Here is a 24884-nt window from a genome sequence, read left to right on the forward strand (position 1 = left end):
AGGGAGGGGAGGGAAGGAGGAGAGGGAGGACAGGGAGGGGAGGGAGGAGAGGGAGGACAGGGAGGGAGGGGGGGGGAGGGAGGGGAGGGAGGTGAGGGAGGGAGGGGAGGGAGGGAGGAGAGGGAGGACAGGGAGGGAGGGGGGGGGGAGGGGAGGGAGGTGAGGGAGGGAGGGGAGGGAGGAGAGGGAGGGAGGTGAGGGAGGGGAGGGGAGGGAGGGAGGGAGGGAGGGAGGGAGGGAGGGAGGGAGGGGAGGGAAGGAGGAGAGGGAGGACAGGGAGGGGAGGGAGGAGAGGGAGGACAGGGAGGGAGGGGGGGGGAGGGAGGGGAGGGAGGTGAGGGAGGGAGGGGAGGGAGGAGAGGGAGGGAGGTGAGGGAGGGGAGGGGAGGGAGGGAGGGAGGGAGGGAGGGAGGGGAGGGGAGGGAGGGAGGGGAGGGAAGGAGGAGAGGGAGGACAGGGAGGGGAGGGAGGAGAGGGAGGACAGGGAGGGAGGGGGGGGGAGGGAGGGGAGGGAGGTGAGGGAGGGAGGGGAGGGAGGAGAGGGAGGGAGGTGAGGGAGGGGAGGGGAGGGAGGGAGGGAGGGAGGGAGGGAGGGGGAGGGAAGGAGGAGAGGGAGGACAGGGAGGGAGGGGGGAGAGGAGAGGGAGGGGAGGGGAGGGGAGGGAGGGAGGTGAGGGAGGGAGGTGAGGGAGGGAGGGAGGAGAGGGAGGACAGGGAGGGAGGGGGGGAGGGAGGGGAGGGAGGGAGGAGCGGGAGGGGGGGAGGGAGGGGAGGGAGGGAGGGAGGGAGGGGGGGGAGGTGAGGGAGGGGGGGGAGGTGAGGGAGGGGAGGGGGGGAGGGAGGGAGGGGGGGAGAGGGAGGGAGGTGAGGGAGGGGAGGGGAGGGAGGGAGGGGGGGGAGGGAGGGGGAGGGAGGGGGGGGAGGGAGGGGGGAGAGGGAGGGAGGTGAGGGAGGGGAGGGGGGGAGGGAGGGAGGGGGGAGAGGGAGGGAGGTGAGGGAGGGGAGGGGAGGGAGGGAGGGGGGGGAGGGAGGGAGGGAGGGAGGGGGGGGGAGGGAGGGGGGGGGGGAGGGGGGGGAGGGAGGGGAGGGAGGGAGGGGGGAGAGGGAGGGAGGTGAGGGAGGGGAGGGGAGGGAGGGAGGGGGGGGGAGGGAGGGGGAGGGAGGGGGGGGAGGGAGGGGGGGGAGGGGGGGGAGGAGGGGAGGGAGGGAGGGAGGGAGGGGGGAGAGGGAGGGAGGTGAGGGAGGGGAGTGAGGGGGGGGGGGAGGTGATGGAGGACAGGGAGGGAGGGAGGTGGGAGAGGGAGGCAGGGGGAGGAGGGGGGGGGGGCACACAAACGCGACGTGGTGGCTGACGAGGTGTTGGTGAGATGACGAGAGAGGAACGGACAGCTGTGTAGGGGCTAGAGGGGATGGTGGGTGTGGGTGGAGGTTTTGTGGGGGGTGGCTGGGTGGGTGGGTGGTGAGTGGTGGGTGGTGAGTGGTGGGGGGGGGGGGTGACGATGATGGGAGCGCTGAGCGGTCGAGGGGAGGAGGATGGGGATGGGAAAGGGTGGTGGTGGTGGAGGTGGTGGTGGTTGTGGTGGTGGTTGTGGTGGTGGTTGTGCATGTGGGCTAAGAAGGAGTGATTTGGAGCGTAATGTAAGTTAACGAAGCACTTTAAGAAATACATCTAATGGGGTGAGGGGGGGGGGTGTGTCTGAGCGCGTTAGTGTCATCCTGTCCCACCCCCACCACCACCACCCGCTCTGATCCCTCACTCTGCGTGTCGCGACGACCCCAGGGCGAGAGAGAGAGGGAGTGGAGGGAGGGGAGGGGAGGGAGGAGACGCAGACTCCAAATCTACAGCAGCAGGCATCGTCAGGGTCGGGATCGAACCCACGACCTCCTGTGTACCAGGTGAGGCAGTCAACATCTCCTAGCCACCGCGATGATGATGATGAGAGAGAGACGCAGACTCACACAGAGATCCACAGACTCACACAGAGACCCACAGACTCACACAAAGACCCACAGAGACCCACAGAGACCCACAGAGACCCACAGACTCACACAGAGACGCACAGACTCACACAGAGACGCACAGACTCACACAGAGACCCACAGACTCACACAGAGACCCACAGACTCACACAAAGACCCATAGAGACCCCACAGAGACCCACAGACACCCAGAGACCCACAGAGACACCCAACAGAGACCCACAGACTCACACAGACACCCAACAGAGACCCACAGAGACACCCAACAGAGACCCACAGACGCCCCACAAACACCCACAGAGACCCAGAGACTCACACAGACACCCCACAGAGACCCACAGAGACCCACAGAGACACCCCACAGAGACACCACAGACTCACACAGACACCCCACAGACACCCACAGAGACCCCCCACACAGACGCTACCCTCACCTGTGCCGACATGTTGATGGTGAGCACGCTCCAGGCGGCCGGGTCGAGGCTCTGAGCCACGCTCTGAGCCAGCAAAGTCTTCCCCGTTCCCACGGGACCCACAAGCAACACGGGCCGCTTGTTGGACACGAGCGCGCTGATCAGCAAGTGGTAGCGCAGCGTGTCCACCGTGGGCACTAGCAGCTTGTAGAAGGGCGTGCTGGGGTGGTGGTGGGCAGGGTGGGTGGGGTTAGTGGGGGGAAGGTTGGTGGTCTTCTTCTTGGTTCTTTCGGTAAAGTCACGTAGAAGGGAAGTAATAAAATAATAAAAATTAAAACACAATAAAATATTATGCAGGGATTCATCTTCTTGGTTCTTTCGGTAAAGTCGCGTAGAAGGGAAGTAATAAAATAATAAAAATAAAACATAATAAAACAATTCTCACGACGTTTCGGCTACAACGCAAGCAGCCGTCTTCAGGTGAAGAATGAGACACTGCCAAGCTTGGAGCTTATATATAAGCTGGGTTGGAGCTTTAAATCGAAATTTAAAGGTTGGTGGTGTTGTTGATGTACGTGTGTGTGCGTGTGTGTGTCTTTGTGTGGTGAGTCTGTGGGACTCTGTGTGAGTCTGTGGGTCTCTGTGTGAGTCTGAATGAGTGAGTGAGTGTATGAGTGAGTGTGAGTCTGTATGAGTGTGAGTCTGTTTGAGTGAGTGAGTGTGAGTCTGTATGAGTGTGAGTCTGTTTGAGTGAGTGAGTGTGAGTCTGTTTGAGTGAGTGAGTGTGAGTCTGTATGAGTGTGAGTGAGTCTGTTTGAGTGAGTGAGTGTGAGTCTGTATGAGTGTGAGTCTATTTGAGTGAGTGAGTGTGAGTCTGTATGAGTGTGAGTCTGTTTGAGTGAGTGAGTGTGAGTCTGTATGAGTGTGAGTCTGTATGAGTGTGAGTCTGTTTGAGTGAGTGAGTGTGAGTCTGTATGAGTGTGAGTCTGTTTGAGTGTGAGTCTGTATGAGTGAGTGAGTGTGAGTCTGTATGAGTGTGAGTCTGTTTGAGTGAGTGAGTGTGAGTCTGTATGAGTGTGAGTCTGTTTGATCGAGTGAGTGTGAGTCTGTATGAGTGTGAGTCTGTATGAGTGTGAGTCTGTATGAGTGAGTGAGTGTGAGTCTGAATGAGTGAGTGTGAGTGTGAGTCTGTATGAGTGAGTGTGAGTGTGAGTCTGTGCGAGTGAGTGTGAGTCTGTGCGAGTGAGTGTGAGTCTGTATGAGTGAGTGTGAGTCTGTGCGAGTGAGTGTGAGTCTGTATGAGTGTGAGTCTGTATGAGGAGTGAGTGTGAGTCTGTATGAGTGAGTGTGAGTCTGTGCGAGTGAGTGAGTGTGAGTCTGTATGAGTGTGAGTCTGTATGAGTGTGAGTCTGTATGAGGAGTGAGTGTGAGTCTGTATGAGTGTGAGTCTGTATGAGTGTGAGTCTGTATGAGGAGTGAGTGTGAGTCTGTATGAGTGTGAGTCTGTATGAGTGTGAGTCTGTATGAGGAGTGAGTGTGAGTCTGTATGAGTGTGAGTCTGTATGAGTGCGAGTCTGTATGAGGAGTGAGTGTGAGTCTGTATGAGTGTGAGTCTGTATGAGTGTGAGTCTGTATGAGGAGTGAGTGTGAGTCTGTATGAGTGAGTGTGAGTCTGTGCGAGTGAGTGAGTGTGAGTCTGTATGAGTGAGTGTGAGTCTGTATGAGTGTGAGTCTGTATGAGTGTGAGTCTGTATGAGGAGTGAGTGTGAGTCTGTATGAGTGTGAGTCTGTATGAGTGTGAGTCTGTATGAGGAGTGAGTGTGAGTCTGTATGAGTGAGTGTGAATCTGTATGAGTGAGTGAGTGTATGAGTGAGTGTGAGTCTGTATGAGTGTGAGTCTGTATGAGTGTGAGTCTGTATGAGGAGTGAGTGTGAGTCTGTATGAGTGTGAGTCTGTATGAGTGCGAGTCTGTATGAGGAGTGAGTGTGAGTCTGTATGAGTGTGAGTCTGTATGAGTGTGAGTCTGTATGAGGAGTGAGTGTGAGTCTGTATGAGTGTGAGTCTGTATGAGTGTGAGTCTGTATGAGGAGTGAGTGTGAGTCTGTATGAGTGAGTGTGAGTCTGTGCGAGTGAGTGTACGAGTGAGTGAGTGTACGAGTGAGTGAGTGTACGAGTGAGTGAGTGAGTGAGTGTACGAGTGAGTGTACGAGTGAGTGAGTGTACGAGTGAGTGAGTGAGTGAGTGTATGAGTGAGTGTACGAGTGAGTGAGTGTACGAGTGAGTGAGTGTACGAGTGAGTGAGTGAGTGTACGAGTGAGTGAGTGTACGAGTGAGTGAGTGTACGAGTGAGTGAGTGTACGAGTGAGTGAGTGTACGAGTGAGTGAGTGTACGAGTGAGTGAGTGAGTGTACGAGTGAGTGAGTGTACGAGTGAGTGAGTGAGTGTACGAGTGAGTGAGTGTACGAGTGAGTGAGTGTACGAGTGAGTGAGTGAGTGTACGAGTGAGTGAGTGTACGAGTGAGTGAGTGTACGAGTGTATGAGTGAGTGTGCGAGTGAGTGTACGAGTGAGTGAGTGTACGAGTGAGTGTACGAGTGAGTGAGTGAGTGTACGAGTGAGTGAGTGTACGAGTGAGTGAGTGTGCGAGTGAGTGAGTGTACGAGTGAGTGTACGAGTGAGTGAGTGTATGAGTGAGTGAGTGTACGAGTGAGTGAGTGTGTGAGTGAGTGAGTGTACGAGTGAGTGAGTGTACGAGTGAGTGAGTGAGTGTATGAGTGAGTGAGTGTACGAGTGAGTGAGTGTACGAGTGAGTGAGTGAGTGTACGAGTGAGTGAGTGTACGAGTGAGTGAGTGTACGAGTGAGTGAGTGTGTGAGTGAGTGAGTGTACGAGTGAGTGAGTGTACGAGTGAGTGAGTGTACGAGTGAGTGAGTGTGTGAGTGAGTGTACGAGTGAGTGAGTGTACGAGTGAGTGAGTGTACGAGTGAGTGAGTGTACGAGTGAGTGAGTGTATGAGTGAGTGAGTGTACGAGTGAGTGAGTGTATGAGTGAGTGAGTGTATGAGTGAGTGAGTGTACGAGTGAGTGAGTGTATGAGTGAGTGAGTGTGCGAGTGAGTGTGAGTCTGTGCGAGTGAGTGTACGAGTGAGTGAGTGTACGAGTGAGTGAGTGTACGAGTGAGTGAGTGTACGAGTGAGTGAGTGTGCGAGTGAGTGTGAGTCTGTGCGAGTGAGTGTACGAGTGAGTGAGTGTACGAGTGAGTGAGTGTACGAGTGAGTGAGTGTACGAGTGAGTGAGTGTACGAGTGAGTGAGTGTGCGAGTGAGTGTGAGTCTGTGCGAGTGAGTGTACGAGTGAGTGAGTGTACGAGTGAGTGAGTGTGCGAGTGAGTGTGAGTCTGTGCGAGTGAGTGTACGAGTGAGTGAGTGTACGAGTGAGTGTGAGTCTGTGCGAGTGAGTGTACGAGTGAGTGAGTGTACGAGTGAGTGAGTGTACGAGTGAGTGAGTGTACGAGTGAGTGTGCGAGTGAGTGAGTGTATGAGTGAGTGAGTGTACGAGTGAGTGAGTGTACGAGTGAGTGAGTGTACGAGTGAGTGAGTGTACGAGTGAGTGAGTGTACGAGTGAGTGAGTGAGTGTACGAGTGAGTGAATGTACGAGTGAGTGTACGAGTGAGTGAGTGTACGAGTGAGTGAGTGTACGAGTGAGTGAGTGAGTGTACGAGTGAGTGAGTGTACGAGTGAGTGAGTGTACGAGTGAGTGTGAGTCTGTGCGAGTGAGTGTACGAGTGAGTGAGTGTACGAGTGAGTGAGTGTACGAGTGAGTGAGTGTATGAGTGAGTGTACGAGTGAGTGAGTGTACGAGTGAGTGTACGAGTGAGTGAGTGTATGAGTGAGTGAGTGTACGAGTGAGTGTGCGAGTGAGTGAGTGTATGAGTGAGTGAGTGTATGAGTGAGTGTACGAGTGAGTGAGTGTACGAGTGAGTGAGTGTACGAGTGAGTGAGTGTACGAGTGAGTGTACGAGTGAGTGAGTGTATGAGTGAGTGAGTGTATGAGTGAGTGTACGAGTGAGTGAGTGTACGAGTGAGTGAGTGTACGAGTGAGTGAGTGTACGAGTGAGTGAGTGTACGAGTGAGTGTACGAGTGAGTGAGTGTACGAGTGAGTGTACGAGTGAGTGTACGAGTGAGTGAGTGTACGAGTGAGTGAGTGTACGAGTGAGTGAGTGTACGAGTGAGTGAGTGTACGAGTGAGTGAGTGTACGAGTGAGTGAGTGTACGAGTGAGTGAGTGTACGAGTGAGTGAGTGTACGAGTGAGTGAGTGTACGAGTGAGTGAGTGTACGAGTGAGTGAGTGTGCGAGTGAGTGAGTGTGTGAGTGAGTGTACGAGTGAGTGAGTGTACGAGTGAGTGAGTGTACGAGTGAGTGAGTGTACGAGTGAGTGAGTGTGTGAGTGAGTGTACGAGTGAGTGAGTGTACGAGTGAGTGAGTGTACGAGTGAGTGAGTGTGCGAGTGAGTGTGAGTCTGTGCGAGTGAGTGTACGAGTGAGTGAGTGTGCGAGTGAGTGTGAGTCTGTGCGAGTGAGTGTACGAGTGAGTGAGTGTGCGAGTGAGTGTGAGTCTGTGCGAGTGAGTGTACGAGTGAGTGAGTGTACGAGTGAGTGAGTGTACGAGTGAGTGTGAGTCTGTGCGAGTGAGTGTACGAGTGAGTGAGTGTACGAGTGAGTGTACGAGTGAGTGAGTGTGCGAGTGAGTGAGTGTACGAGTGAGTGAGTGTGCGAGTGAGTGAGTGTACGAGTGAGTGAGTGTGCGAGTGAGTGAGTGTGCGAGTGAGTGTGAGTCTGTGCGAGTGAGTGTACGAGTGAGTGAGTGTGCGAGTGAGTGAGTGTACGAGTGAGTGAGTGTGCGAGTGAGTGAGTGTGCGAGTGAGTGTGAGTCTGTGCGAGTGAGTGTACGAGTGAGTGAGTGTGCGAGTGAGTGTGAGTCTGTGCGAGTGAGTGTACGAGTGAGTGAGTGTACGAGTGAGTGAGTGTGCGAGTGAGTGTGAGTACGAGTGAGTGAGTGTACGAGTGAGTGTACGAGTGAGTGAGTGTACGAGTGAGTGAGTGTGCGAGTGAGTGTGAGTCTGTGCGAGTGAGTGTGCGAGTGAGTGTGAGTACGAGTGAGTGAGTGTACGAGTGAGTGAGTGTACGAGTGAGTGAGTCTGTGCGAGTGAGTGTACGAGTGAGTGAGTGTACGAGTGAGTGTACGAGTGAGTGAGTGTATGAGTGAGTGAGTGTACGAGTGAGTGAGTGTACGAGTGAGTGAGTGTGCGAGTGAGTGTGAGTCTGTGCGAGTGAGTGTACGAGTGAGTGAGTGTGCGAGTGAGTGTGAGTCTGTGCGAGTGAGTGTACGAGTGAGTGAGTGTGCGAGTGAGTGTGAGTCTGTGCGAGTGAGTGTACGAGTGAGTGAGTGTACGAGTGAGTGAGTCTGTGCGAGTGAGTGTACGAGTGAGTGAGTGTACGAGTGAGTGTACGAGTGAGTGAGTGTACGAGTGAGTGAGTGTACGAGTGAGTGAGTGTGCGAGTGAGTGTGAGTACGAGTGAGTGTACGAGTGAGTGTGAGTCTGTGCGAGTGAGTGTACGAGTGAGTGTGAGTCTGTGCGAGTGAGTGTACGAGTGAGTGAGTGTACGAGTGAGTGTACGAGTGAGTGAGTGTACGAGTGAGTGAGTGTACGAGTGAGTGAGTGTGCGAGTGAGTGTGAGTACGAGTGAGTGTACGAGTGAGTGTGAGTCTGTGCGAGTGAGTGTACGAGTGAGTGTGAGTCTGTGCGAGTGAGTGTACGAGTGAGTGAGTGTACGAGTGAGTGTATGAGTGAGTGAGTGTACGAGTGAGTGAGTGTACGAGTGAGTGAGTGTGCGAGTGAGTGTGAGTCTGTGCGAGTGAGTGTACGAGTGAGTGAGTGTGCGAGTGAGTGTGAGTCTGTGCGAGTGAGTGTACGAGTGAGTGAGTGTGCGAGTGAGTGTGAGTCTGTGCGAGTGAGTGTACGAGTGAGTGAGTGTACGAGTGAGTGAGTGTGCGAGTGAGTGTGAGTCTGTGCGAGTGAGTGTACGAGTGAGTGAGTGTGCGAGTGAGTGTGAGTCTGTGCGAGTGAGTGTACGAGTGAGTGAGTGTGCGAGTGAGTGTGAGTCTGTGCGAGTGAGTGTACGAGTGAGTGAGTGTACGAGTGAGTGAGTGTGCGAGTGAGTGTGAGTCTGTGCGAGTGAGTGTACGAGTGAGTGAGTGTGCGAGTGAGTGTGAGTCTGTGCGAGTGAGTGTACGAGTGAGTGAGTGTGCGAGTGAGTGTGAGTCTGTGCGAGTGAGTGTACGAGTGAGTGAGTGTACGAGTGAGTGAGTGTGCGAGTGAGTGTGAGTACGAGTGAGTGTACGAGTGAGTGTGAGTCTGTGCGAGTGAGTGTACGAGTGAGTGTGAGTCTGTGCGAGTGAGTGTACGAGTGAGTGAGTGTACGAGTGAGTGTACGAGTGAGTGAGTGTATGAGTGAGTGAGTGTACGAGTGAGTGAGTGTACGAGTGAGTGAGTGTGCGAGTGAGTGTGAGTCTGTGCGAGTGAGTGTACGAGTGAGTGAGTGTGCGAGTGAGTGTGAGTCTGTGCGAGTGAGTGTACGAGTGAGTGAGTGTGCGAGTGAGTGTGAGTCTGTGCGAGTGAGTGTACGAGTGAGTGAGTGTGCGAGTGAGTGTGAGTCTGTGCGAGTGAGTGTACGAGTGAGTGAGTGTACGAGTGAGTGAGTGTACGAGTGAGTGTGAGTACGAGTGAGTGTACGAGTGAGTGAGTGTGCGAGTGAGTGAGTGTACGAGTGAGTGAGTGTGCGAGTGAGTGAGTGTGCGAGTGAGTGTGAGTCTGTGCGAGTGAGTGTACGAGTGAGTGAGTGTGCGAGTGAGTGTGAGTCTGTGCGAGTGAGTGTACGAGTGAGTGAGTGTACGAGTGAGTGTACGAGTGAGTGTGAGTCTGTGCGAGTGAGTGAGTGTGCGAGTGAGTGTACGAGTGAGTGAGTGTGTGAGTGAGTGTACGAGTGAGTGAGTGTACGAGTGAGTGAGTGTACGAGTGAGTGAGTGTACGAGTGAGTGAGTGTACGAGTGAGTGAGTGTATGAGTGAGTGAGTGTACGAGTGAGTGTACGAGTGAGTGAGTGTACGAGTGAGTGAGTGTACGAGTGAGTGAGTGTGTGAGTGAGTGTACGAGTGAGTGAGTGTACGAGTGAGTGTGAGTACGAGTGAGTGAGTGTATGAGTGAGTGTGAGTACGAGTGAGTGAGTGTACGAGTGAGTGAGTGTACGAGTGAGTGTGAGTCTGTGCGAGTGAGTGTACGAGTGAGTGAGTGAGTGTACGAGTGAGTGAGTGTACGAGTGAGTGAGTGTGTGAGTGAGTGTACGAGTGAGTGAGTGTACGAGTGAGTGAGTGTACGAGTGAGTGAGTGTACGAGTGAGTGAGTGTGTGAGTGAGTGTACGAGTGAGTGAGTGTACGAGTGAGTGAGTGTACGAGTGAGTGAGTGTACGAGTGAGTGAGTGTGTGAGTGAGTGTACGAGTGAGTGAGTGTACGAGTGAGTGAGTGTACGAGTGAGTGAGTGTACGAGTGAGTGAGTGTGTGAGTGAGTGTACGAGTGAGTGAGTGTACGAGTGAGTGAGTGTGTGAGTGAGTGTACGAGTGAGTGAATGTACGAGTGAGTGTACGAGTGAGTGAGTGTACGAGTGAGTGAGTGTACGAGTGAGTGAGTGTATGAGTGAGTGTACGAGTGAGTGAGTGTACGAGTGAGTGAGTGTACGAGTGAGTGAGTGTATGAGTGAGTGAGTGTACGAGTGAGTGTGCGAGTGAGTGTACGAGTGAGTGAGTGTACGAGTGAGTGAGTGTACGAGTGAGTGAGTGTACGAGTGAGTGAGTGTACGAGTGAGTGAGTGTACGAGTGAGTGAGTGTACGAGTGAGTGAGTGTACGAGTGAGTGAGTGTACGAGTGAGTGAGTGTACGAGTGAGTGAGTGTATGAGTGAGTGTACGAGTGAGTGAGTGTACGAGTGAGTGAGTGTACGAGTGAGTGTACGAGTGAGTGAGTGTACGAGTGAGTGAGTGTACGAGTGAGTGAGTGTACGAGTGAGTGTGAGTCTGTGCGAGTGAGTGTACGAGTGAGTGAGTGTACGAGTGAGTGTGAGTCTGTGCGAGTGAGTGAGTGTACGAGTGAGTGAGTGTACGAGTGAGTGAGTGTACGAGTGAGTGAGTGTACGAGTGAGTGAGTGTACGAGTGAGTGTGAGTCTGTGCGAGTGAGTGTACGAGTGAGTGAGTGTACGAGTGAGTGTGAGTCTGTGCGAGTGAGTGAGTGTACGAGTGAGTGAGTGTACGAGTGAGTGAGTGTACGAGTGAGTGAGTGTACGAGTGAGTGAGTGTACGAGTGAGTGTACGAGTGAGTGAGTGTACGAGTGAGTGAGTGTACGAGTGAGTGAGTGTACGAGTGAGTGAATGTACGAGTGAGTGTACGAGTGAGTGAGTGTACGAGTGAGTGAGTGTACGAGTGAGTGTACGAGTGAGTGAGTGTACGAGTGAGTGAGTGTACGAGTGAGTGAGTGTACGAGTGAGTGAGTGTACGAGTGAGTGAGTGTACGAGTGAGTGTGAGTCTGTGCGAGTGAGTGAGTGTACGAGTGAGTGAGTGTACGAGTGAGTGAGTGTACGAGTGAGTGAGTGTGCGAGTGAGTGAGTGTGTGAGTGAGTGTACGAGTGAGTGAGTGTACGAGTGAGTGAGTGTACGAGTGAGTGAGTGTACGAGTGAGTGAGTGTACGAGTGAGTGAGTGTACGAGTGAGTGAGTGTACGAGTGAGTGAGTGTGTGAGTGAGTGTACGAGTGAGTGAGTGTACGAGTGAGTGAGTGTACGAGTGAGTGAGTGTGCGAGTGAGTGTGAGTCTGTGCGAGTGAGTGTACGAGTGAGTGAGTGTGCGAGTGAGTGTGAGTCTGTGCGAGTGAGTGTACGAGTGAGTGAGTGTGCGAGTGAGTGTGAGTCTGTGCGAGTGAGTGTACGAGTGAGTGAGTGTACGAGTGAGTGAGTGTACGAGTGAGTGAGTGTACGAGTGAGTGTACGAGTGAGTGAGTGTGCGAGTGAGTGAGTGTACGAGTGAGTGAGTGTGCGAGTGAGTGAGTGTGCGAGTGAGTGTGAGTCTGTGCGAGTGAGTGTACGAGTGAGTGAGTGTGCGAGTGAGTGTGAGTCTGTGCGAGTGAGTGTACGAGTGAGTGAGTGTGCGAGTGAGTGTGAGTCTGTGCGAGTGAGTGTACGAGTGAGTGAGTGTACGAGTGAGTGAGTGTACGAGTGAGTGTGAGTACGAGTGAGTGTACGAGTGAGTGAGTGTGCGAGTGAGTGAGTGTACGAGTGAGTGAGTGTGCGAGTGAGTGAGTGTGCGAGTGAGTGTGAGTCTGTGCGAGTGAGTGTACGAGTGAGTGAGTGTGCGAGTGAGTGTGAGTCTGTGCGAGTGAGTGTACGAGTGAGTGAGTGTGCGAGTGAGTGTGAGTACGAGTGAGTGTACGAGTGAGTGTGAGTCTGTGCGAGTGAGTGTACGAGTGAGTGAGTGTACGAGTGAGTGAGTGTGCGAGTGAGTGTGAGTACGAGTGAGTGTGCGAGTGAGTGTGAGTCTGTGCGAGTGAGTGTACGAGTGAGTGAGTGTACGAGTGAGTGTGAGTCTGTGCGAGTGAGTGTGCGAGTGAGTGAGTGTGCGAGTGAGTGTACGAGTGAGTGAGTGTGCGAGTGAGTGTGAGTACGAGTGAGTGTACGAGTGAGTGTGAGTCTGTGCGAGTGAGTGAGTGAGTGTGCGAGTGAGTGTGAGTCTGTGCGAGTGAGTGTGCGAGTGAGTGTGAGTCTGTATGAGTGAGTGAGTGTGAGTCTGATTGAGTGTGAGTCTGTTTGAGTGAGTGAGTGTGAGTCTGTGTGAGTGAGTGTACGAGTGAGTGCGAGTCTGTGTGTGGGGGTGGGTGGCGGTGTGAGGCGCCTCACCTGGGCAGGTAACGCCATCCCTTGGGCAGCTTCTCCTCAAAAAGGGCCCACTTCCTGTTCTTGACGTCCACGTAATAGTCATAGACGGTATCCTGCAGCGCCCAGAGTGGGTGAGAGGGGCAGGGGAGCCAAGAGGGTTCAGAGGTCGGAGTTTGCCGAGCGCGCAACCCGCTGAGATATTCCGGCCCTCGGACTCCCGCACGGAGCGATTGAACCGGATCGCCCGGTGCGGTGGGGTGAGCCGGTGAGTCTCACGCAGAGAGACGTGGATCTCACGCGGAGATCCGGGTCCCACACGGAAAGCTGTGGGACTCACGCGGAGATCCGGAGACTCACATGGAGAGCTGTGGGTCTCACGCAGAGATCCGTGGGTCTCACACGGAGATCCGTGGGTCTCACGCGGAAATCCGTGGGTCTCACGCGGAGATCCGTGGGTCTCACGCGGAGATCCGTGGGTCTCACGCGGAGATCCGTGGGTCTCACGCGGAGATCCGTGGGTCTCACGCGGAGATCCGTGGGTCTCACGCGGAGATCCGTGGGTCTCACGCGGAGATCCGTGGGTCTCACGCGGAGATCCGTGGGTCTCACGCGGAGATCCGTGGGTCTCACGCGGAGATCCGTGGGTCTCACGCGGAGATCCGTGGGTCTCACGCGGAGATCCGTGGGTCTCACGCGGAGATCCGTGGGTCTCACGCGGAGATCCGTGGGTCTCACGCGGAGATCCGTGGGTCTCACGCGGAGATCCGTGGGTCTCACGCGGAGATCCGTGGGTCTCACGCGGAGATCCGTGGGTCTCACGCGGAGATCCGTGGGTCTCACGCGGAGATCCGTGGGTCTCACGCGGAGATCCGTGGGTCTCACGCGGAGATCCGTGGGTCTCACGCGGAGATCCGTGGGTCTCACGCGGAGATCCGTGGGTTTCACGCGGAGATCCGTGGGTCTCACGCGGAAATCCGTGGGTCTCACGCGGAGATCCGTGGGTCTCACGCGGAGATCCGTGGGTCTCACCCGGAGATCCGTGGGTCTCACACGGAGATCCGTGGGTCTCACACGGAGATCCGTGGGTCTCACGCGGAGATCCGTGGGTCTCACGCGGAGATCCGTGGGTCTCACGCGGAGATCCGTGGGTTTCACGCGGAGATCCGTGGGTCTCACGTGGAGATCCGTGGGTTTCACGCGGAGATCCGTGGGTTTCACGCAGAGATCCGTGGGTCTCACGCGGAGATCCGTGGGTTTCACGCAGAGATCCGTGGGTCTCACGCGGAGATCCGTGGGTTTCACGCGGAGATCCGTGGGTCTCACGCGGAGATCCGTGGGTTTCACGCGGAGATCCGTGGGTTTCACGCGGAGATCCGTGGGTCTCACGCAGAGATCCGTGGGTCTCACGCGGAGATCCGTGGGTCTCACGCAGAGATCCGTGGGTCTCACGCGGAGATCCGTGGGTTTCACGCAGAGATCCGTGGGTCTCACGCGGAGATCCGTGGGTCTCACGCGGAGATCCGTGGGTCTCACGCAGAGATCCGTGGGTCTCACGCGGAGATCCGTGGGTTTCACGCAGAGATCCGTGGGTCTCACGCGGAGATCCGTGGGTTTCACGCGGAGATCCGTGGGTTTCACGCGGAGATCCGTGGGTCTCACACGGAGATCCGTGGGTCTCACGCAGAGATCCGTGGGTTTCACGCGGAGAGCCAAAGACTCGCACAGAGAGCCATAGACTCGCACAGAGAGCCAAAGACTCACACACAGAGACCCACATACTCACACAGAGACCCACAAACTCACACAGAGACACACAGACTCACACAGAGACACACAGACTCACGCAGAGACCCACAGACTCACACAGAGACACACAGACTCACGCAGAGACCCACATACTCACGCAGAGACCCACAGACTCACGCAGAGACCCACAGACTCGCACTAAGAGCCATAGACTCACTTTTCCTCTTTACTATTTAACATTATTTTTGTTTTTACTTTACCATGTAAGACCCCACAGAGCTGCGGGTGTAGCTCTTATTGAGCATCACAAATGACAGCAGCTCACACGGAGTGACGGCTTCTTGTCGTCGTCATCATCATCACCATCACGTGGAAATGCACAGCAGTCGCAAAATAACTCTGAGCGCGTGGGTGACGTTGATTCGAAATGTGGAGGGAAAAACCGGAGGACCCGGAGGAAAATCCACGTGGACTACGGGGAGAGAGAGAGAGAGAGATGGAACCCACGACCTCCTGCGTACCAGGCGAGGTAGTCAACATCTCCCAGCCACCGTGATGATGATGAGAGAGAGAGAGAGACGCAAACTCCAAATATACAGCAGCAGCAGGCATCGTCAGGGTCGGGATCGAACCCACGACCTCCTGCGCACCAGGCGAGGTAGTCAACATCTCCTAGCCACAGTGATGATGATGAGAGAGAGAGACACACAGACTCCAAATATACAGCAGCAGGCATCGTCAGGGTCGGGATCGGACCCACGACCTCCTGCGTACCAGGCGAGGTAGTCAACATCTCCTAGCCACCGTGATGATGATGATGAGAGAGAGAGAAAGAGACGCAGACTCCAAATCTACAGCAGCAGGCATCGTCAGGGTCGGGATCGGACCCACGACCTCCTGTACACCAGGCGAGGTAGTCAACATCTCCCAGCCACCGTGATGATGATGATGAGAGAGAGAGAGAGAGACGCAGACTCCAAATCTACAGCAGCAGCAGGCGTCGTCAGGGTCGGGATCGGACCCACGACCTCCTGTACACCAGGCGAGGTAGTGAACATCTCGGCTGGTAAACACAGCGCTCCCATTGCGAGCGGTGAAGAAAGTCCTTTATCTGAGCTGCGGCATGTTGGATCGACACTGCAGCAGCCAATAGGTCAATCCCCCTTTGTTAATTGCCTTTAATCTGGAGTGTGATCTCCCCATGCCTACCGGCTACACAGATAAACACCACCACCGCCACCACCGCCACCACCACCACCACCACCACTGACATCACCACCACCACTCACATCATCACCACCACCACTCACATCACCACCACCACTCACATCACCACCACCACCACTCACATCATCACCACCACCACGACATCACCAGCACCACTCACATCATCACCACCACCACCACTCACATCACCGCCACCACCGCCACCACCACCACCACCACCACCACTGACATCACCACCACCACTCACATCATCACCACCACCACCACCATCACCACCAACAGCATCACCACCACCACCACTCACATCACCACCACCACGACATCACCACCACCACGACTCACATCATCATCACCACCACCAACAGCATCACCACCACCACTCACATCATCACCACCACCACCAACACCATCACCACCACCACCACTCACATCACCACCACCACGACATCACCACCACCACGACTCACATCATCATCACCACCACCAACAGCATCACCACCACCACTCACATCATCACCACCACCACCACCACGACATCACCACCACCACCACGACTCACATCATCACCACCACCATCACCACGACTCACATCATCACCACCACCACCAACAGCATCACCACCACCACTCACATCATCACCACCACCACCAACACCATCACCACCACCACCACTCACATCATCACCACCACCACCACCACGACATCACCACCACCACCACGACTCACATCATCACCACCACCATCACCACGACTCACATCATCACCACCACCACCAACAGCATCACCACCACCACTCACATCATCACCACCACCACCACCAACACCATCACCACCACCACTCACATCATCACCACCACCACTCACATCACCACCACCACCACCACCACGACATCACCACCACCACCACGACTCACATCATCACCACCACGACATCACCACCACCACCACCACGACTCACATCATCACCACCACCACCAACACCACCACCACCACCACGACTCACATCATCACCACCACCACCACCAACACCACCACCACCACGACTCACATCATCACCACCACCACCATCACCACCACGACTCACATCATCACCACCACCACCACCAACACCATCACCACCACGACTCACATCATCACCACCACCACCACCAACACCACCAACACCACCACGACTCACATCATCACCACCATCACCACCACGACTCACATCATCACCACCACCACCAACACCACCAACACGACTCACATCATCACCACCACCACCAACACCATCACCACCACGACTCACATCATCACCACCACCACCACCAACACCACCACCACCACGACTCACATCATCACCACCACCACCAACACCATCACCACCACGACTCACATCATCACCACCACCACCACCAACACCATCACCACCACGACTCACATCATCACCACCACCACCAACACCACCAACACCACCACGACTCACATCATCACCACCACCACCAACACCATCACCACCACGACTCACATCATCACCACCACCACCACCAACACCATCACCACCACGACTCACATCATCACCACCACCACCACCAACACCATCACCACCACGACTCACATCATCACCACCACCACCACCAACACCATCACCACCACGACTCACATCATCACCACCACCACCACCACTAACATCATCACCGCCACTTACCATCGTCACAGCCAATGACATCGTCACGCATGCACACACATGCGCACCCACACACGCACGCACACGCATGTACACAGACACGCACGCACGCGCATGCACGCACGCACCCACACACGCACGCACGCACGCACGCACACGCACGAACCCACACGCACGCACGCACACGTACGCACGAACCCACACACGCACGCGCTCACACGCGCACCTTGTTGGGGAAGGTGCCCTCGATCTCGCGCAGGAAGTTGTCCACCTTCTTGCGTCCCTCCTCGTCCACGGCGGCGCACAGCGACCACACGACGCTGAAGAGGAACCACAGCTCCACCATGCGGCCCAGCCCCTCCACGTCCGCCGGGTTCACCTACGGGGCGACGACGTGCGGGTCACGTGTGTGTCACGCGTGGGTGACGCGCGGGTCACGTGCGGGTCACGTGTGGGTGACGTGTGGGTGACGTGCGGGTGGCGTGTGGGTGGCGTGTGTGTGACGTGTGGGTGGCGTGTGAGTGACGTGTGTGTGACGTGTGGGTGGCGTGTGGGTGACGTGTGTGTGACGTGTGGGTGGCGTGTGGGTGACGTGTGGGTGACGTGTGTATCACGTGTGGGTCACGTGTGTATCACGTGTGGGTCACGTGTGGGTGACGTGTGGGTGGCGTGTGGGTGACGTGTGGGTGGCGTGTGGGTGACGTGTGTGTGACGTGTGGGTAGCGTGTGTGACGTGTGTGTGACGTGTGGGTGACGTGCGGGTGACGTGTGTGTGACGTGTGTGTGACGTGTGGGTGACGTGTGGGTGACGTGTGTGTGACGTGTGGGTGGCGTGTGTGTGACGTGTGGGTGACGTGTGGGTGACGTGCGTGTGACGTGTGGGTGACGTGTGTGTGACGTGTGGGTGGCGTGTGTGTGACGTGTGGGTGACGTGCGGGTGACGTGCGTGTGACGTGTGTGTGACGTGTGGGTGACGTGTGGGTGGCGTGTGTGTGACGTGTGGGTGGCGTGTGTGTGACGTGTGGGTGACGTGTGGGTGGCGTGTGTGTGACGTGTGGGTGACGTGTGTGTGACGTGTGTATCACGTGTGGGTCACGTGTGGGTGACGTGTGGGTGACGTGTGGGTGGCGTGTGGGTGACGTGTGGGTGGCGTGTGGGTGACGTGTGGGTGACGTGTGTGTGACGTGTGGGTAGCGTGTGTGACGTGTGTGTGACGTGTGGGTGGCGTGTGTGTGACGTGTGGGTGACGTGCGGGTGACATGTGTGTGACGTGTGTGTGACGTGTGTGTGACGTGTGGGTGACGTGTGGGTGGCGTGTGTGACGTGTGGGTGACGTGCGGGTGACGTGTGGGTGACGTGCGGGTGACGTGTGGGTGACGTGTGTGTGACGTGTGGGTGACGTGTGTGTGACGTGTGGGTGACGTGCGGGTGACGTGTGGGTGACGTGCGGGTGACGTGTGGGTGACGTGCGGGTGACGTGTGGGTGGCGTGTGGGTGGCGTGTGTGACGTGTGGGTGGCGTGTGGGTGACGTGTGGGTGGCGTGTGGGTGACATGTGTGTGACGTGTGGGTGGCGTGTGGGTGACGTGTGGGTGACGTGTGTGTGACGTGTGGGTGGCGTGTGGGTGACATGTGTGTGACGTGTGGGTGGCGTGTGGGTGACGTGCGGGTGACGTGTGGGTGACGTGTGTGTGACGTGTGTGTGACGTGTGGGTGGCGTGTGGGTGACATGTGTGTGACGTGTGGGTGGCGTGTGGGTGACATGTGTGTGACGTGTGGGTGGCGTGTGGGTGACGTGCGGGTGACGTGTGGGTGACGTGTGTGTGACGTGTGTGTGACGTGTGGGTGGCGTGTGGGTGACATGTGTGTGACGTGTGGGTGGCGTGTGGGTGACGTGTGGGTGACGTGTGTGACGTGTGGGTGACGTGCGGGTGACGTGTGGGTGACGTGCGGGTGACGTGCGGGTGACGTGTGGGTGACGTGTGTGTCACGTGTGTATCACGTGTGGGTCACGTGTGGGTGACGTGTGGGTGACGTGTGGGTGACGTGTGGGTCATGTGTGGGTGGCGTGTGTGTCACGTGTGTATCACGTGTGGGTCACGTGTGGGTGACGTGTGGGTGGCGTGTGGGTGGCGTGTGGGTGACGTGTGGGTCACGTGTGCGTCACTTGTGTCGCGAGCATTTTGTTGTTTTGTTTATCTGTTGTTGTTGTCGTAACTTGCACACACACGGTCGTGTAGGGGAGCGACACGCACGCACAGACACACACGCACACGGACACAGGTAAACGGGCACACACGCACACACACACACGGGGACACACACCCACGGGGACACACACAACAACAACAACAACAACAACCGCCATTCGCCACTAAGTGGCGGTGACATCACCATGACGCATGTGCCAGGCCATGTGCACCTTGAGGCCACGTGAAGTGTCGAACGCCCGCTGGCAGGAGGTCACACACACACACTCACACGGGGACACACGCACACGCCCACTGGCACGCACACACACACACTGACACACACACACCCACGGACACACACACACACACCGACACACACACACACACCGACCCACGCACCCCGTTGTCGAGCGTGGCGAGGGCTCTGTAGAGCTTGCACAGCGAGGAGACGGCGCCACACACACCCACGGACACACACACACACTGACACACACACACTGACACACACACACCCACACACTGACACACACACACTGACACACACACACTGACACACACACACCCACACACTGACACACACACACAGACTCACTGACACACACACACACTGACACACACACTGACACACACATACACACTGACACACACACACACCCACACACTGACACACACACACACTGACACACACACACTGACACACACACACACTGACACCCACACACACACACACCGACCCACGCACCCCGTTGTCGAGCGTGGCGAGCGCTCCGTAGAGCTTGCACAGCGAGGAGACGGCGCCCCACTCGCTCACGGGCACCGGCTGGCGGCAAGTCGCGTGGACAAAGTCGAGCGTCAGCTGCACGTAGCGCTCCAGCAGCGGACGCAGATGCTCGGCCTCCTCCTGTGACGGCGGGTGGGCGGCCGTGGTGGGGGGTGGAGAGAGAGAGAAGGCGACATAGTCATCATCATCACCACGGTGGCCAGGAGATGTTGACTACCTGGTACGCAGGAGGTCGTGGGTTCGAATCCGACCCTGACGACCACTGCTGGTGTAGATTTGGAGCTTGCGTGTCTCTCTCATCATCATCATCATCACGGTGGCTATGAGATGTTAACTACCTCGCCTGGTGTGCAGGAGGTCGTGGGTTCGAATCCGACCCTGACGACGCCTGCTGCTGCTGTAGATTTGGAGTCTGAGTCTCTCTCTCATCATCATCACGGTGGCTAGGAGATGTTGACTACCTCGCCTGGTGTGCAGGAGGTCGTGGGTTCGATCCCCACCCTGCTGCTGTAGATTGGGAGTTTGCGTGTCTCTCTCTCTCCGCGTGGATTTTGTCTCGGGGTCCCTCCGGTTATTCCCCTCCACGTCGCGAATCGACGGCACCCACGTGTCGCGCTCAGCGCGTGTTCGTGCGTGTGCGTGCGTGTGCGTGTCTGTGCGTGTCCGTGCGTGTCCGTGCGTGTCCGTGCGTGTGCGTGCGTGTCCGTGCGTGTGCGTGCGTGCGTGTCTGTGCGTGTCTGTGCGTGTGTGCGTGCGTGCGTGCGTGTCCGTGCGTGTCCGTGCGTGTCCGTGCGTGTCCGTGCGTGTGTGCGTGTCCGTGCGTGTCCGTGCGTGTCCGTGCGTGTCTGTGCGTGCGTGTCCGTGCGTTCGTGTCCGTGCGTGTCTGTGCGTGTCAGTGCGTGTTAGTGCGTGTCCGTGCGTGTCTGGGCGTGCGTGTGCGTGCGTGTCTGTGCGTGTCTGTGCGTGTGTGCGTGTCCGTGTGTGTCTGTGCGTGTGCGTGCGTGTCCGTGCGTGTCCGTGCGTGTCCGTGCGTGTCCGTGCGTGTCCGTGCGTGTGCGTGCGTGCGTGCCTGTGCGTGTCCGTGCATGTCTGTGCGTGTCCGTGCGTGTCTGTGCGTGCGTGTCCACGTGCGTGTCCGTGCGTGTTTGTGCGTGCGTGTCCATGTGCGTGTGCGTGTCTGTGCGTGTGTCTGTGTGTGCGTGTGTCCACGTGTCCACGTGCCTTTGTGCGGCTCTGCAGCCAGGAGTGGACGTGCGTGTCTGTGCGTGTGTCTGTGTGCGTGTCTGTGTGTGTGTCCATGCGTGCGCGTGCGTGCGTGTCTGTGTGTGTGTTTGTGCGTGTGTCTGTGTGTGTGTTTGTGCATGTGTCTGTGCGTGTGTCTGTGCGTGTGTCTGTGCGTGTGTCTGTGCGCGTGTCTGTGTGTGTGTCCATGCGTGCGCGTGCGTGCGTGTCTGTGTGTGTGTTTGTGCGTGTGTCTGTGTGTGTGTGTTTGTGCGTGTGTCTGTGTGTGTGTCTGTGTGTGTGTCTGTGCGTGTGTCTGTGCGTGTGTCTGTGTGCGTGTCTGTGTGTGTGTCCATGCGTGCGCGTACGTGCGTGTCTGTGTGTGTGTTTGTGCGTGTGTCTGTGTGTGTGTTTGTGCGTGTGTCTGTGTGTGTGTCTGTGCGTGTGTCTGTGCGTGTGTCTGTGTGTGTGTCTGTGTGCGTGTCTGTGCGTGTGTCTGTGTGCGTGTCTTTGCGTGTGTCCGTGCGCGTGCGTGCGTGTCTGTGTGTGTGTTTGTGCGTGTGTCTGTGTGTGTGTTTGTGCGTGTGTCTGTGTGTGTGTCTGTGCGTGTGTCTGTGTGCGTGTCTGTGCGTGTGTCCGTGCGTGCGCGTGCGTGTCTGTGTGTCTGTGCGTGTGTCTGTGCGTGCGTGTGTCTGTGCGTGCGTGTCCGTGCGTGTCTCTGTGCGTGCGTGTCCGTGCGTGTCTGTGTGTCTGTGCGTGTGTCTGTGCGTGCGTGTGTCTGTGCGTGTGTGTGTCTGTGCGTGCGTGTGTCTGTGCGTGCGTGTGTCTGTGCGTGCGTTGTCCGTGCGTGTGTGTGCGTGTCTGTACGTGCCTTAGTGCGGCTCTGCAGCCAGGAGTGCGCGTGTGTGTCTGTGCGTGTGCGTGCGTGCGTGTGTCTGTGCGTGTGTCTGTGCGTGTGTCCACGTGCGTGCGTCTGTGCGTGTGTCTGTGCGTGTGTCCACGTGCGTGCGTGTGTGCACGTGCCTTAGTGCGGCTCTGCAGCCAGGAGTGTGCGTGTGTGTCCATGTGCGTGTGTCCATGCGTGCGTGTGTCTGTGCGTGTGTCTGTGCGTGCGTATCCGTGCGTGCGTGTGTCTGTGCGTGCGTGTGTGCACGTGCCTTAGTGCGGCTCTGCAGCCAGGAGTGTGCGTGTGTCTGTGCGTGTGTCTGTGCGTGTGTCTGTGCGTGTGTCTGTGCGTGCGTGTCCACGTGCGTGTGTGTGTCTGTGCGTGCGTGTCCACGTGCGTGTCCGCGTGCGTGTGTGCACGTGCCTTAGTGCGGCTCTGCAGCCAGGAGTGTGCGTGTGTGTCCATGTGCGTGTGTCCATGCGTGCGTGTGTCTGTGCGTGTGTCTGTGCGTGTGTCCACGTGCGTGTGCGTGCGTGTGTGCACGTGCCTTAGTGCGGCTCTGCAGCCAGGAGTGTGCGTGTGTGTCCATGTGCGTGTGTCTGTGCGTGCGTGTGTCTGTGCGTGCGTGTGTCTGTGCGTGTGTCTGTGCGTGTGTCCACGTGCGTGTGCGTGCGTGTGTGCACGTGCCTTAGTGCGGCTCTGCAGCCAGGAGTGTGCGTGTGTGTCCATGTGCGTGTGTCTGTGCGTGCGTGTGTCTGTGCGTGTGTCTGTGCGTGTGTGTCCACGTGCGTGTGCGTGCGTGTGTGCACGTGCCTTAGTGCGGCTCTGCAGCCAGGAGTGTGCGTGTGTGCGCCAGCCCAGCGGGGGGTAGTCGCTGTAGACGACGGCGCAGCGCGACACCGTCGCCGGAGACGCCGCCGCAAGGTCCTCCACCTCGAACAGCAGCGACACCTGGGGACGGAGAGAGTCACCGAGGGATGACGTCACGGAGGGATGACGTCACGGAGGGATGACCTCACCGAGGGATGACGTCACCAAGGGTTGACGTCACCGAGGGATGAACTCACCGAGGGATGACCCTACCGAGAAATTACGTCAACAAGGGATGACGTCACCAAGGGATGACCTCACCGAGGGATGACGTCACCAAGGGATTTCATCATCAAGGGATGACGTCACCAAGGGATGACCTCACCAAGGGATTTCGTCATCAAGGGATGACGTCACCAAGGGATGACGCTCACAACAACGAGCGGAGCGCCGGGGCGGATAAAACGCAGAGAGTTGCCACAGTAGAGGGCACAGCTGATGGTGCATCTGCCACTCATCTCAGTCGGACAACCCCATGGCACCTGCTGGGTCTGTCCCCGTGACCTCGTGCACCTAGCCTGGCACAGCAGTCACCCCATGGCACCTGCTGGGTCTGTCCACGTGACCTCCTGCACCTAGCCTGGCACAGTAGGGGGCACTAGTGGTGCATCGGCCAGTCATCTCAGTCGGTCAACCTCATGGCACCTGCCGGGTCTGTCCCCGTGACCTCCTGCACCTAGCCTGGCACAGCAGTCACCCCATGGCACCTGCCGGGTCTGTCCCGTGACCTCCTGCACCTAGCCTGGCACAGCAGTCACCCCATGGCACCTGCTGGGTCTGTCCACGTGACCTCCTGCACCTAGCCTGGCACAGCAGTCACCCCATGGCACCTGCTGGGTCTGTCCCCGTGACCTCCTGCACCTAGCCTGGCACAGCAGTCACCCCATGGCACCTGCTGGGTCTGTCCACGTGACCTCCTGCACCTAGCCTGGCACAGCAGTCACCCCATGGCACCTGCTGGGTCTGTCCCCGTGATCTCCTGCACCTAGCCTGGCACAGCAGTCACCCCATGGCACCTGCTGGGTCTGTCCCGTGACCTCCTGCACCTAGCCTGGCACAGCAGTCACCCCATGGCACCTGCTGGCTCTGTCCACGTGACCTCCTGCACCTAGCCTGGCACAGCAGTCACCCCATGGCACCTGCTGGGTCTGTCCCCGTGACCTCCTGCACCTAGCCTGGCACAGCAGTCACCCCATGGCACCTGCTGGCTCTGTCCACGTGACCTCCTGCACCTAGCCTGGCACAGCAGTCACCCCATGGCACCTGCTGGGTCTGTCCCCGTGACCTCCTGCACCTAGCCTGGCACAGCAGTCACCCCATGGCACCTGCTGGCTCTGTCCACGTGACCTCCTGCACCTAGCCTGGCACAGCAGTCACCCCATGGCACCTGCTGGGTCTGTCCCCGTGACCTCCTGCACCTAGCCTGGCACAGCAGTCACCCCATGGCACCTGCTGGCTCTGTCCACGTGACCTCCTGCACCTAGCCTGGCACAGCAGTCACCCCATGGCACCTGCTGGGTCTGTCCCCGTGACCTCCTGCACCTAGCCTGGCACAGCAGTCACCCCATGGCACCTGCTGGCTCTGTCCACGTGACCTCCTGCACCTAGCCTGGCACAGCAGTCACCCCATGGCACCTGCTGGCTCTGTCCACGTGACCTCCTGCACCTAGCCTGGCACTTCTAAACGAGCCCTCGGGGCCTCACCGGGTGGAATTGTCCCGCGTTGGTGACCCAGACCCCATCAACTCGGTGTTTGCGACCTCGAATCTGCGCTGCGTCAATGATCGCAGCGATGGCGATGGAGAGAGGGGGGTGGGAGGTGGGGGGGGGGCTCGGGACTTGCGTGTGGCCGGGATGAGGACGCGTGGGGTGGCCGGGGACAATCGACAAGAGGCCCCCCCCCACCCCCCCCCCACCCCCCCACCCCC

At 57.3% G+C, this 24884-nt stretch overlaps 1 protein-coding gene across 1 annotated transcript; it reads right to left on the reverse strand.

Annotated features, from left to right (window-relative positions):
• Window positions 1-2399: 2399 nt before the first annotated feature.
• On the reverse strand, window positions 2400-23037 carry LOC144955714 (dynein axonemal heavy chain 2-like; the record flags this gene model as incomplete). Its single annotated transcript, XM_078885862.1, has 5 exons — window positions 2400-2613; window positions 12390-12481; window positions 17234-17386; window positions 19941-20099; window positions 22900-23037. Coding segments are annotated over 5 exons (756 nt in total), but the record flags the coding sequence as incomplete, so codon positions are not given.
• Between the last annotated feature and the right edge of the window lie 1847 nt (window positions 23038-24884).

Source organism: Lampetra fluviatilis, unplaced genomic scaffold, assembly GCF_964198595.1.
Source record: "Lampetra fluviatilis unplaced genomic scaffold, kcLamFluv1.1 SCAFFOLD_1016, whole genome shotgun sequence".
NCBI lineage: Eukaryota > Metazoa > Chordata > Hyperoartia > Petromyzontiformes > Petromyzontidae > Lampetra > Lampetra fluviatilis.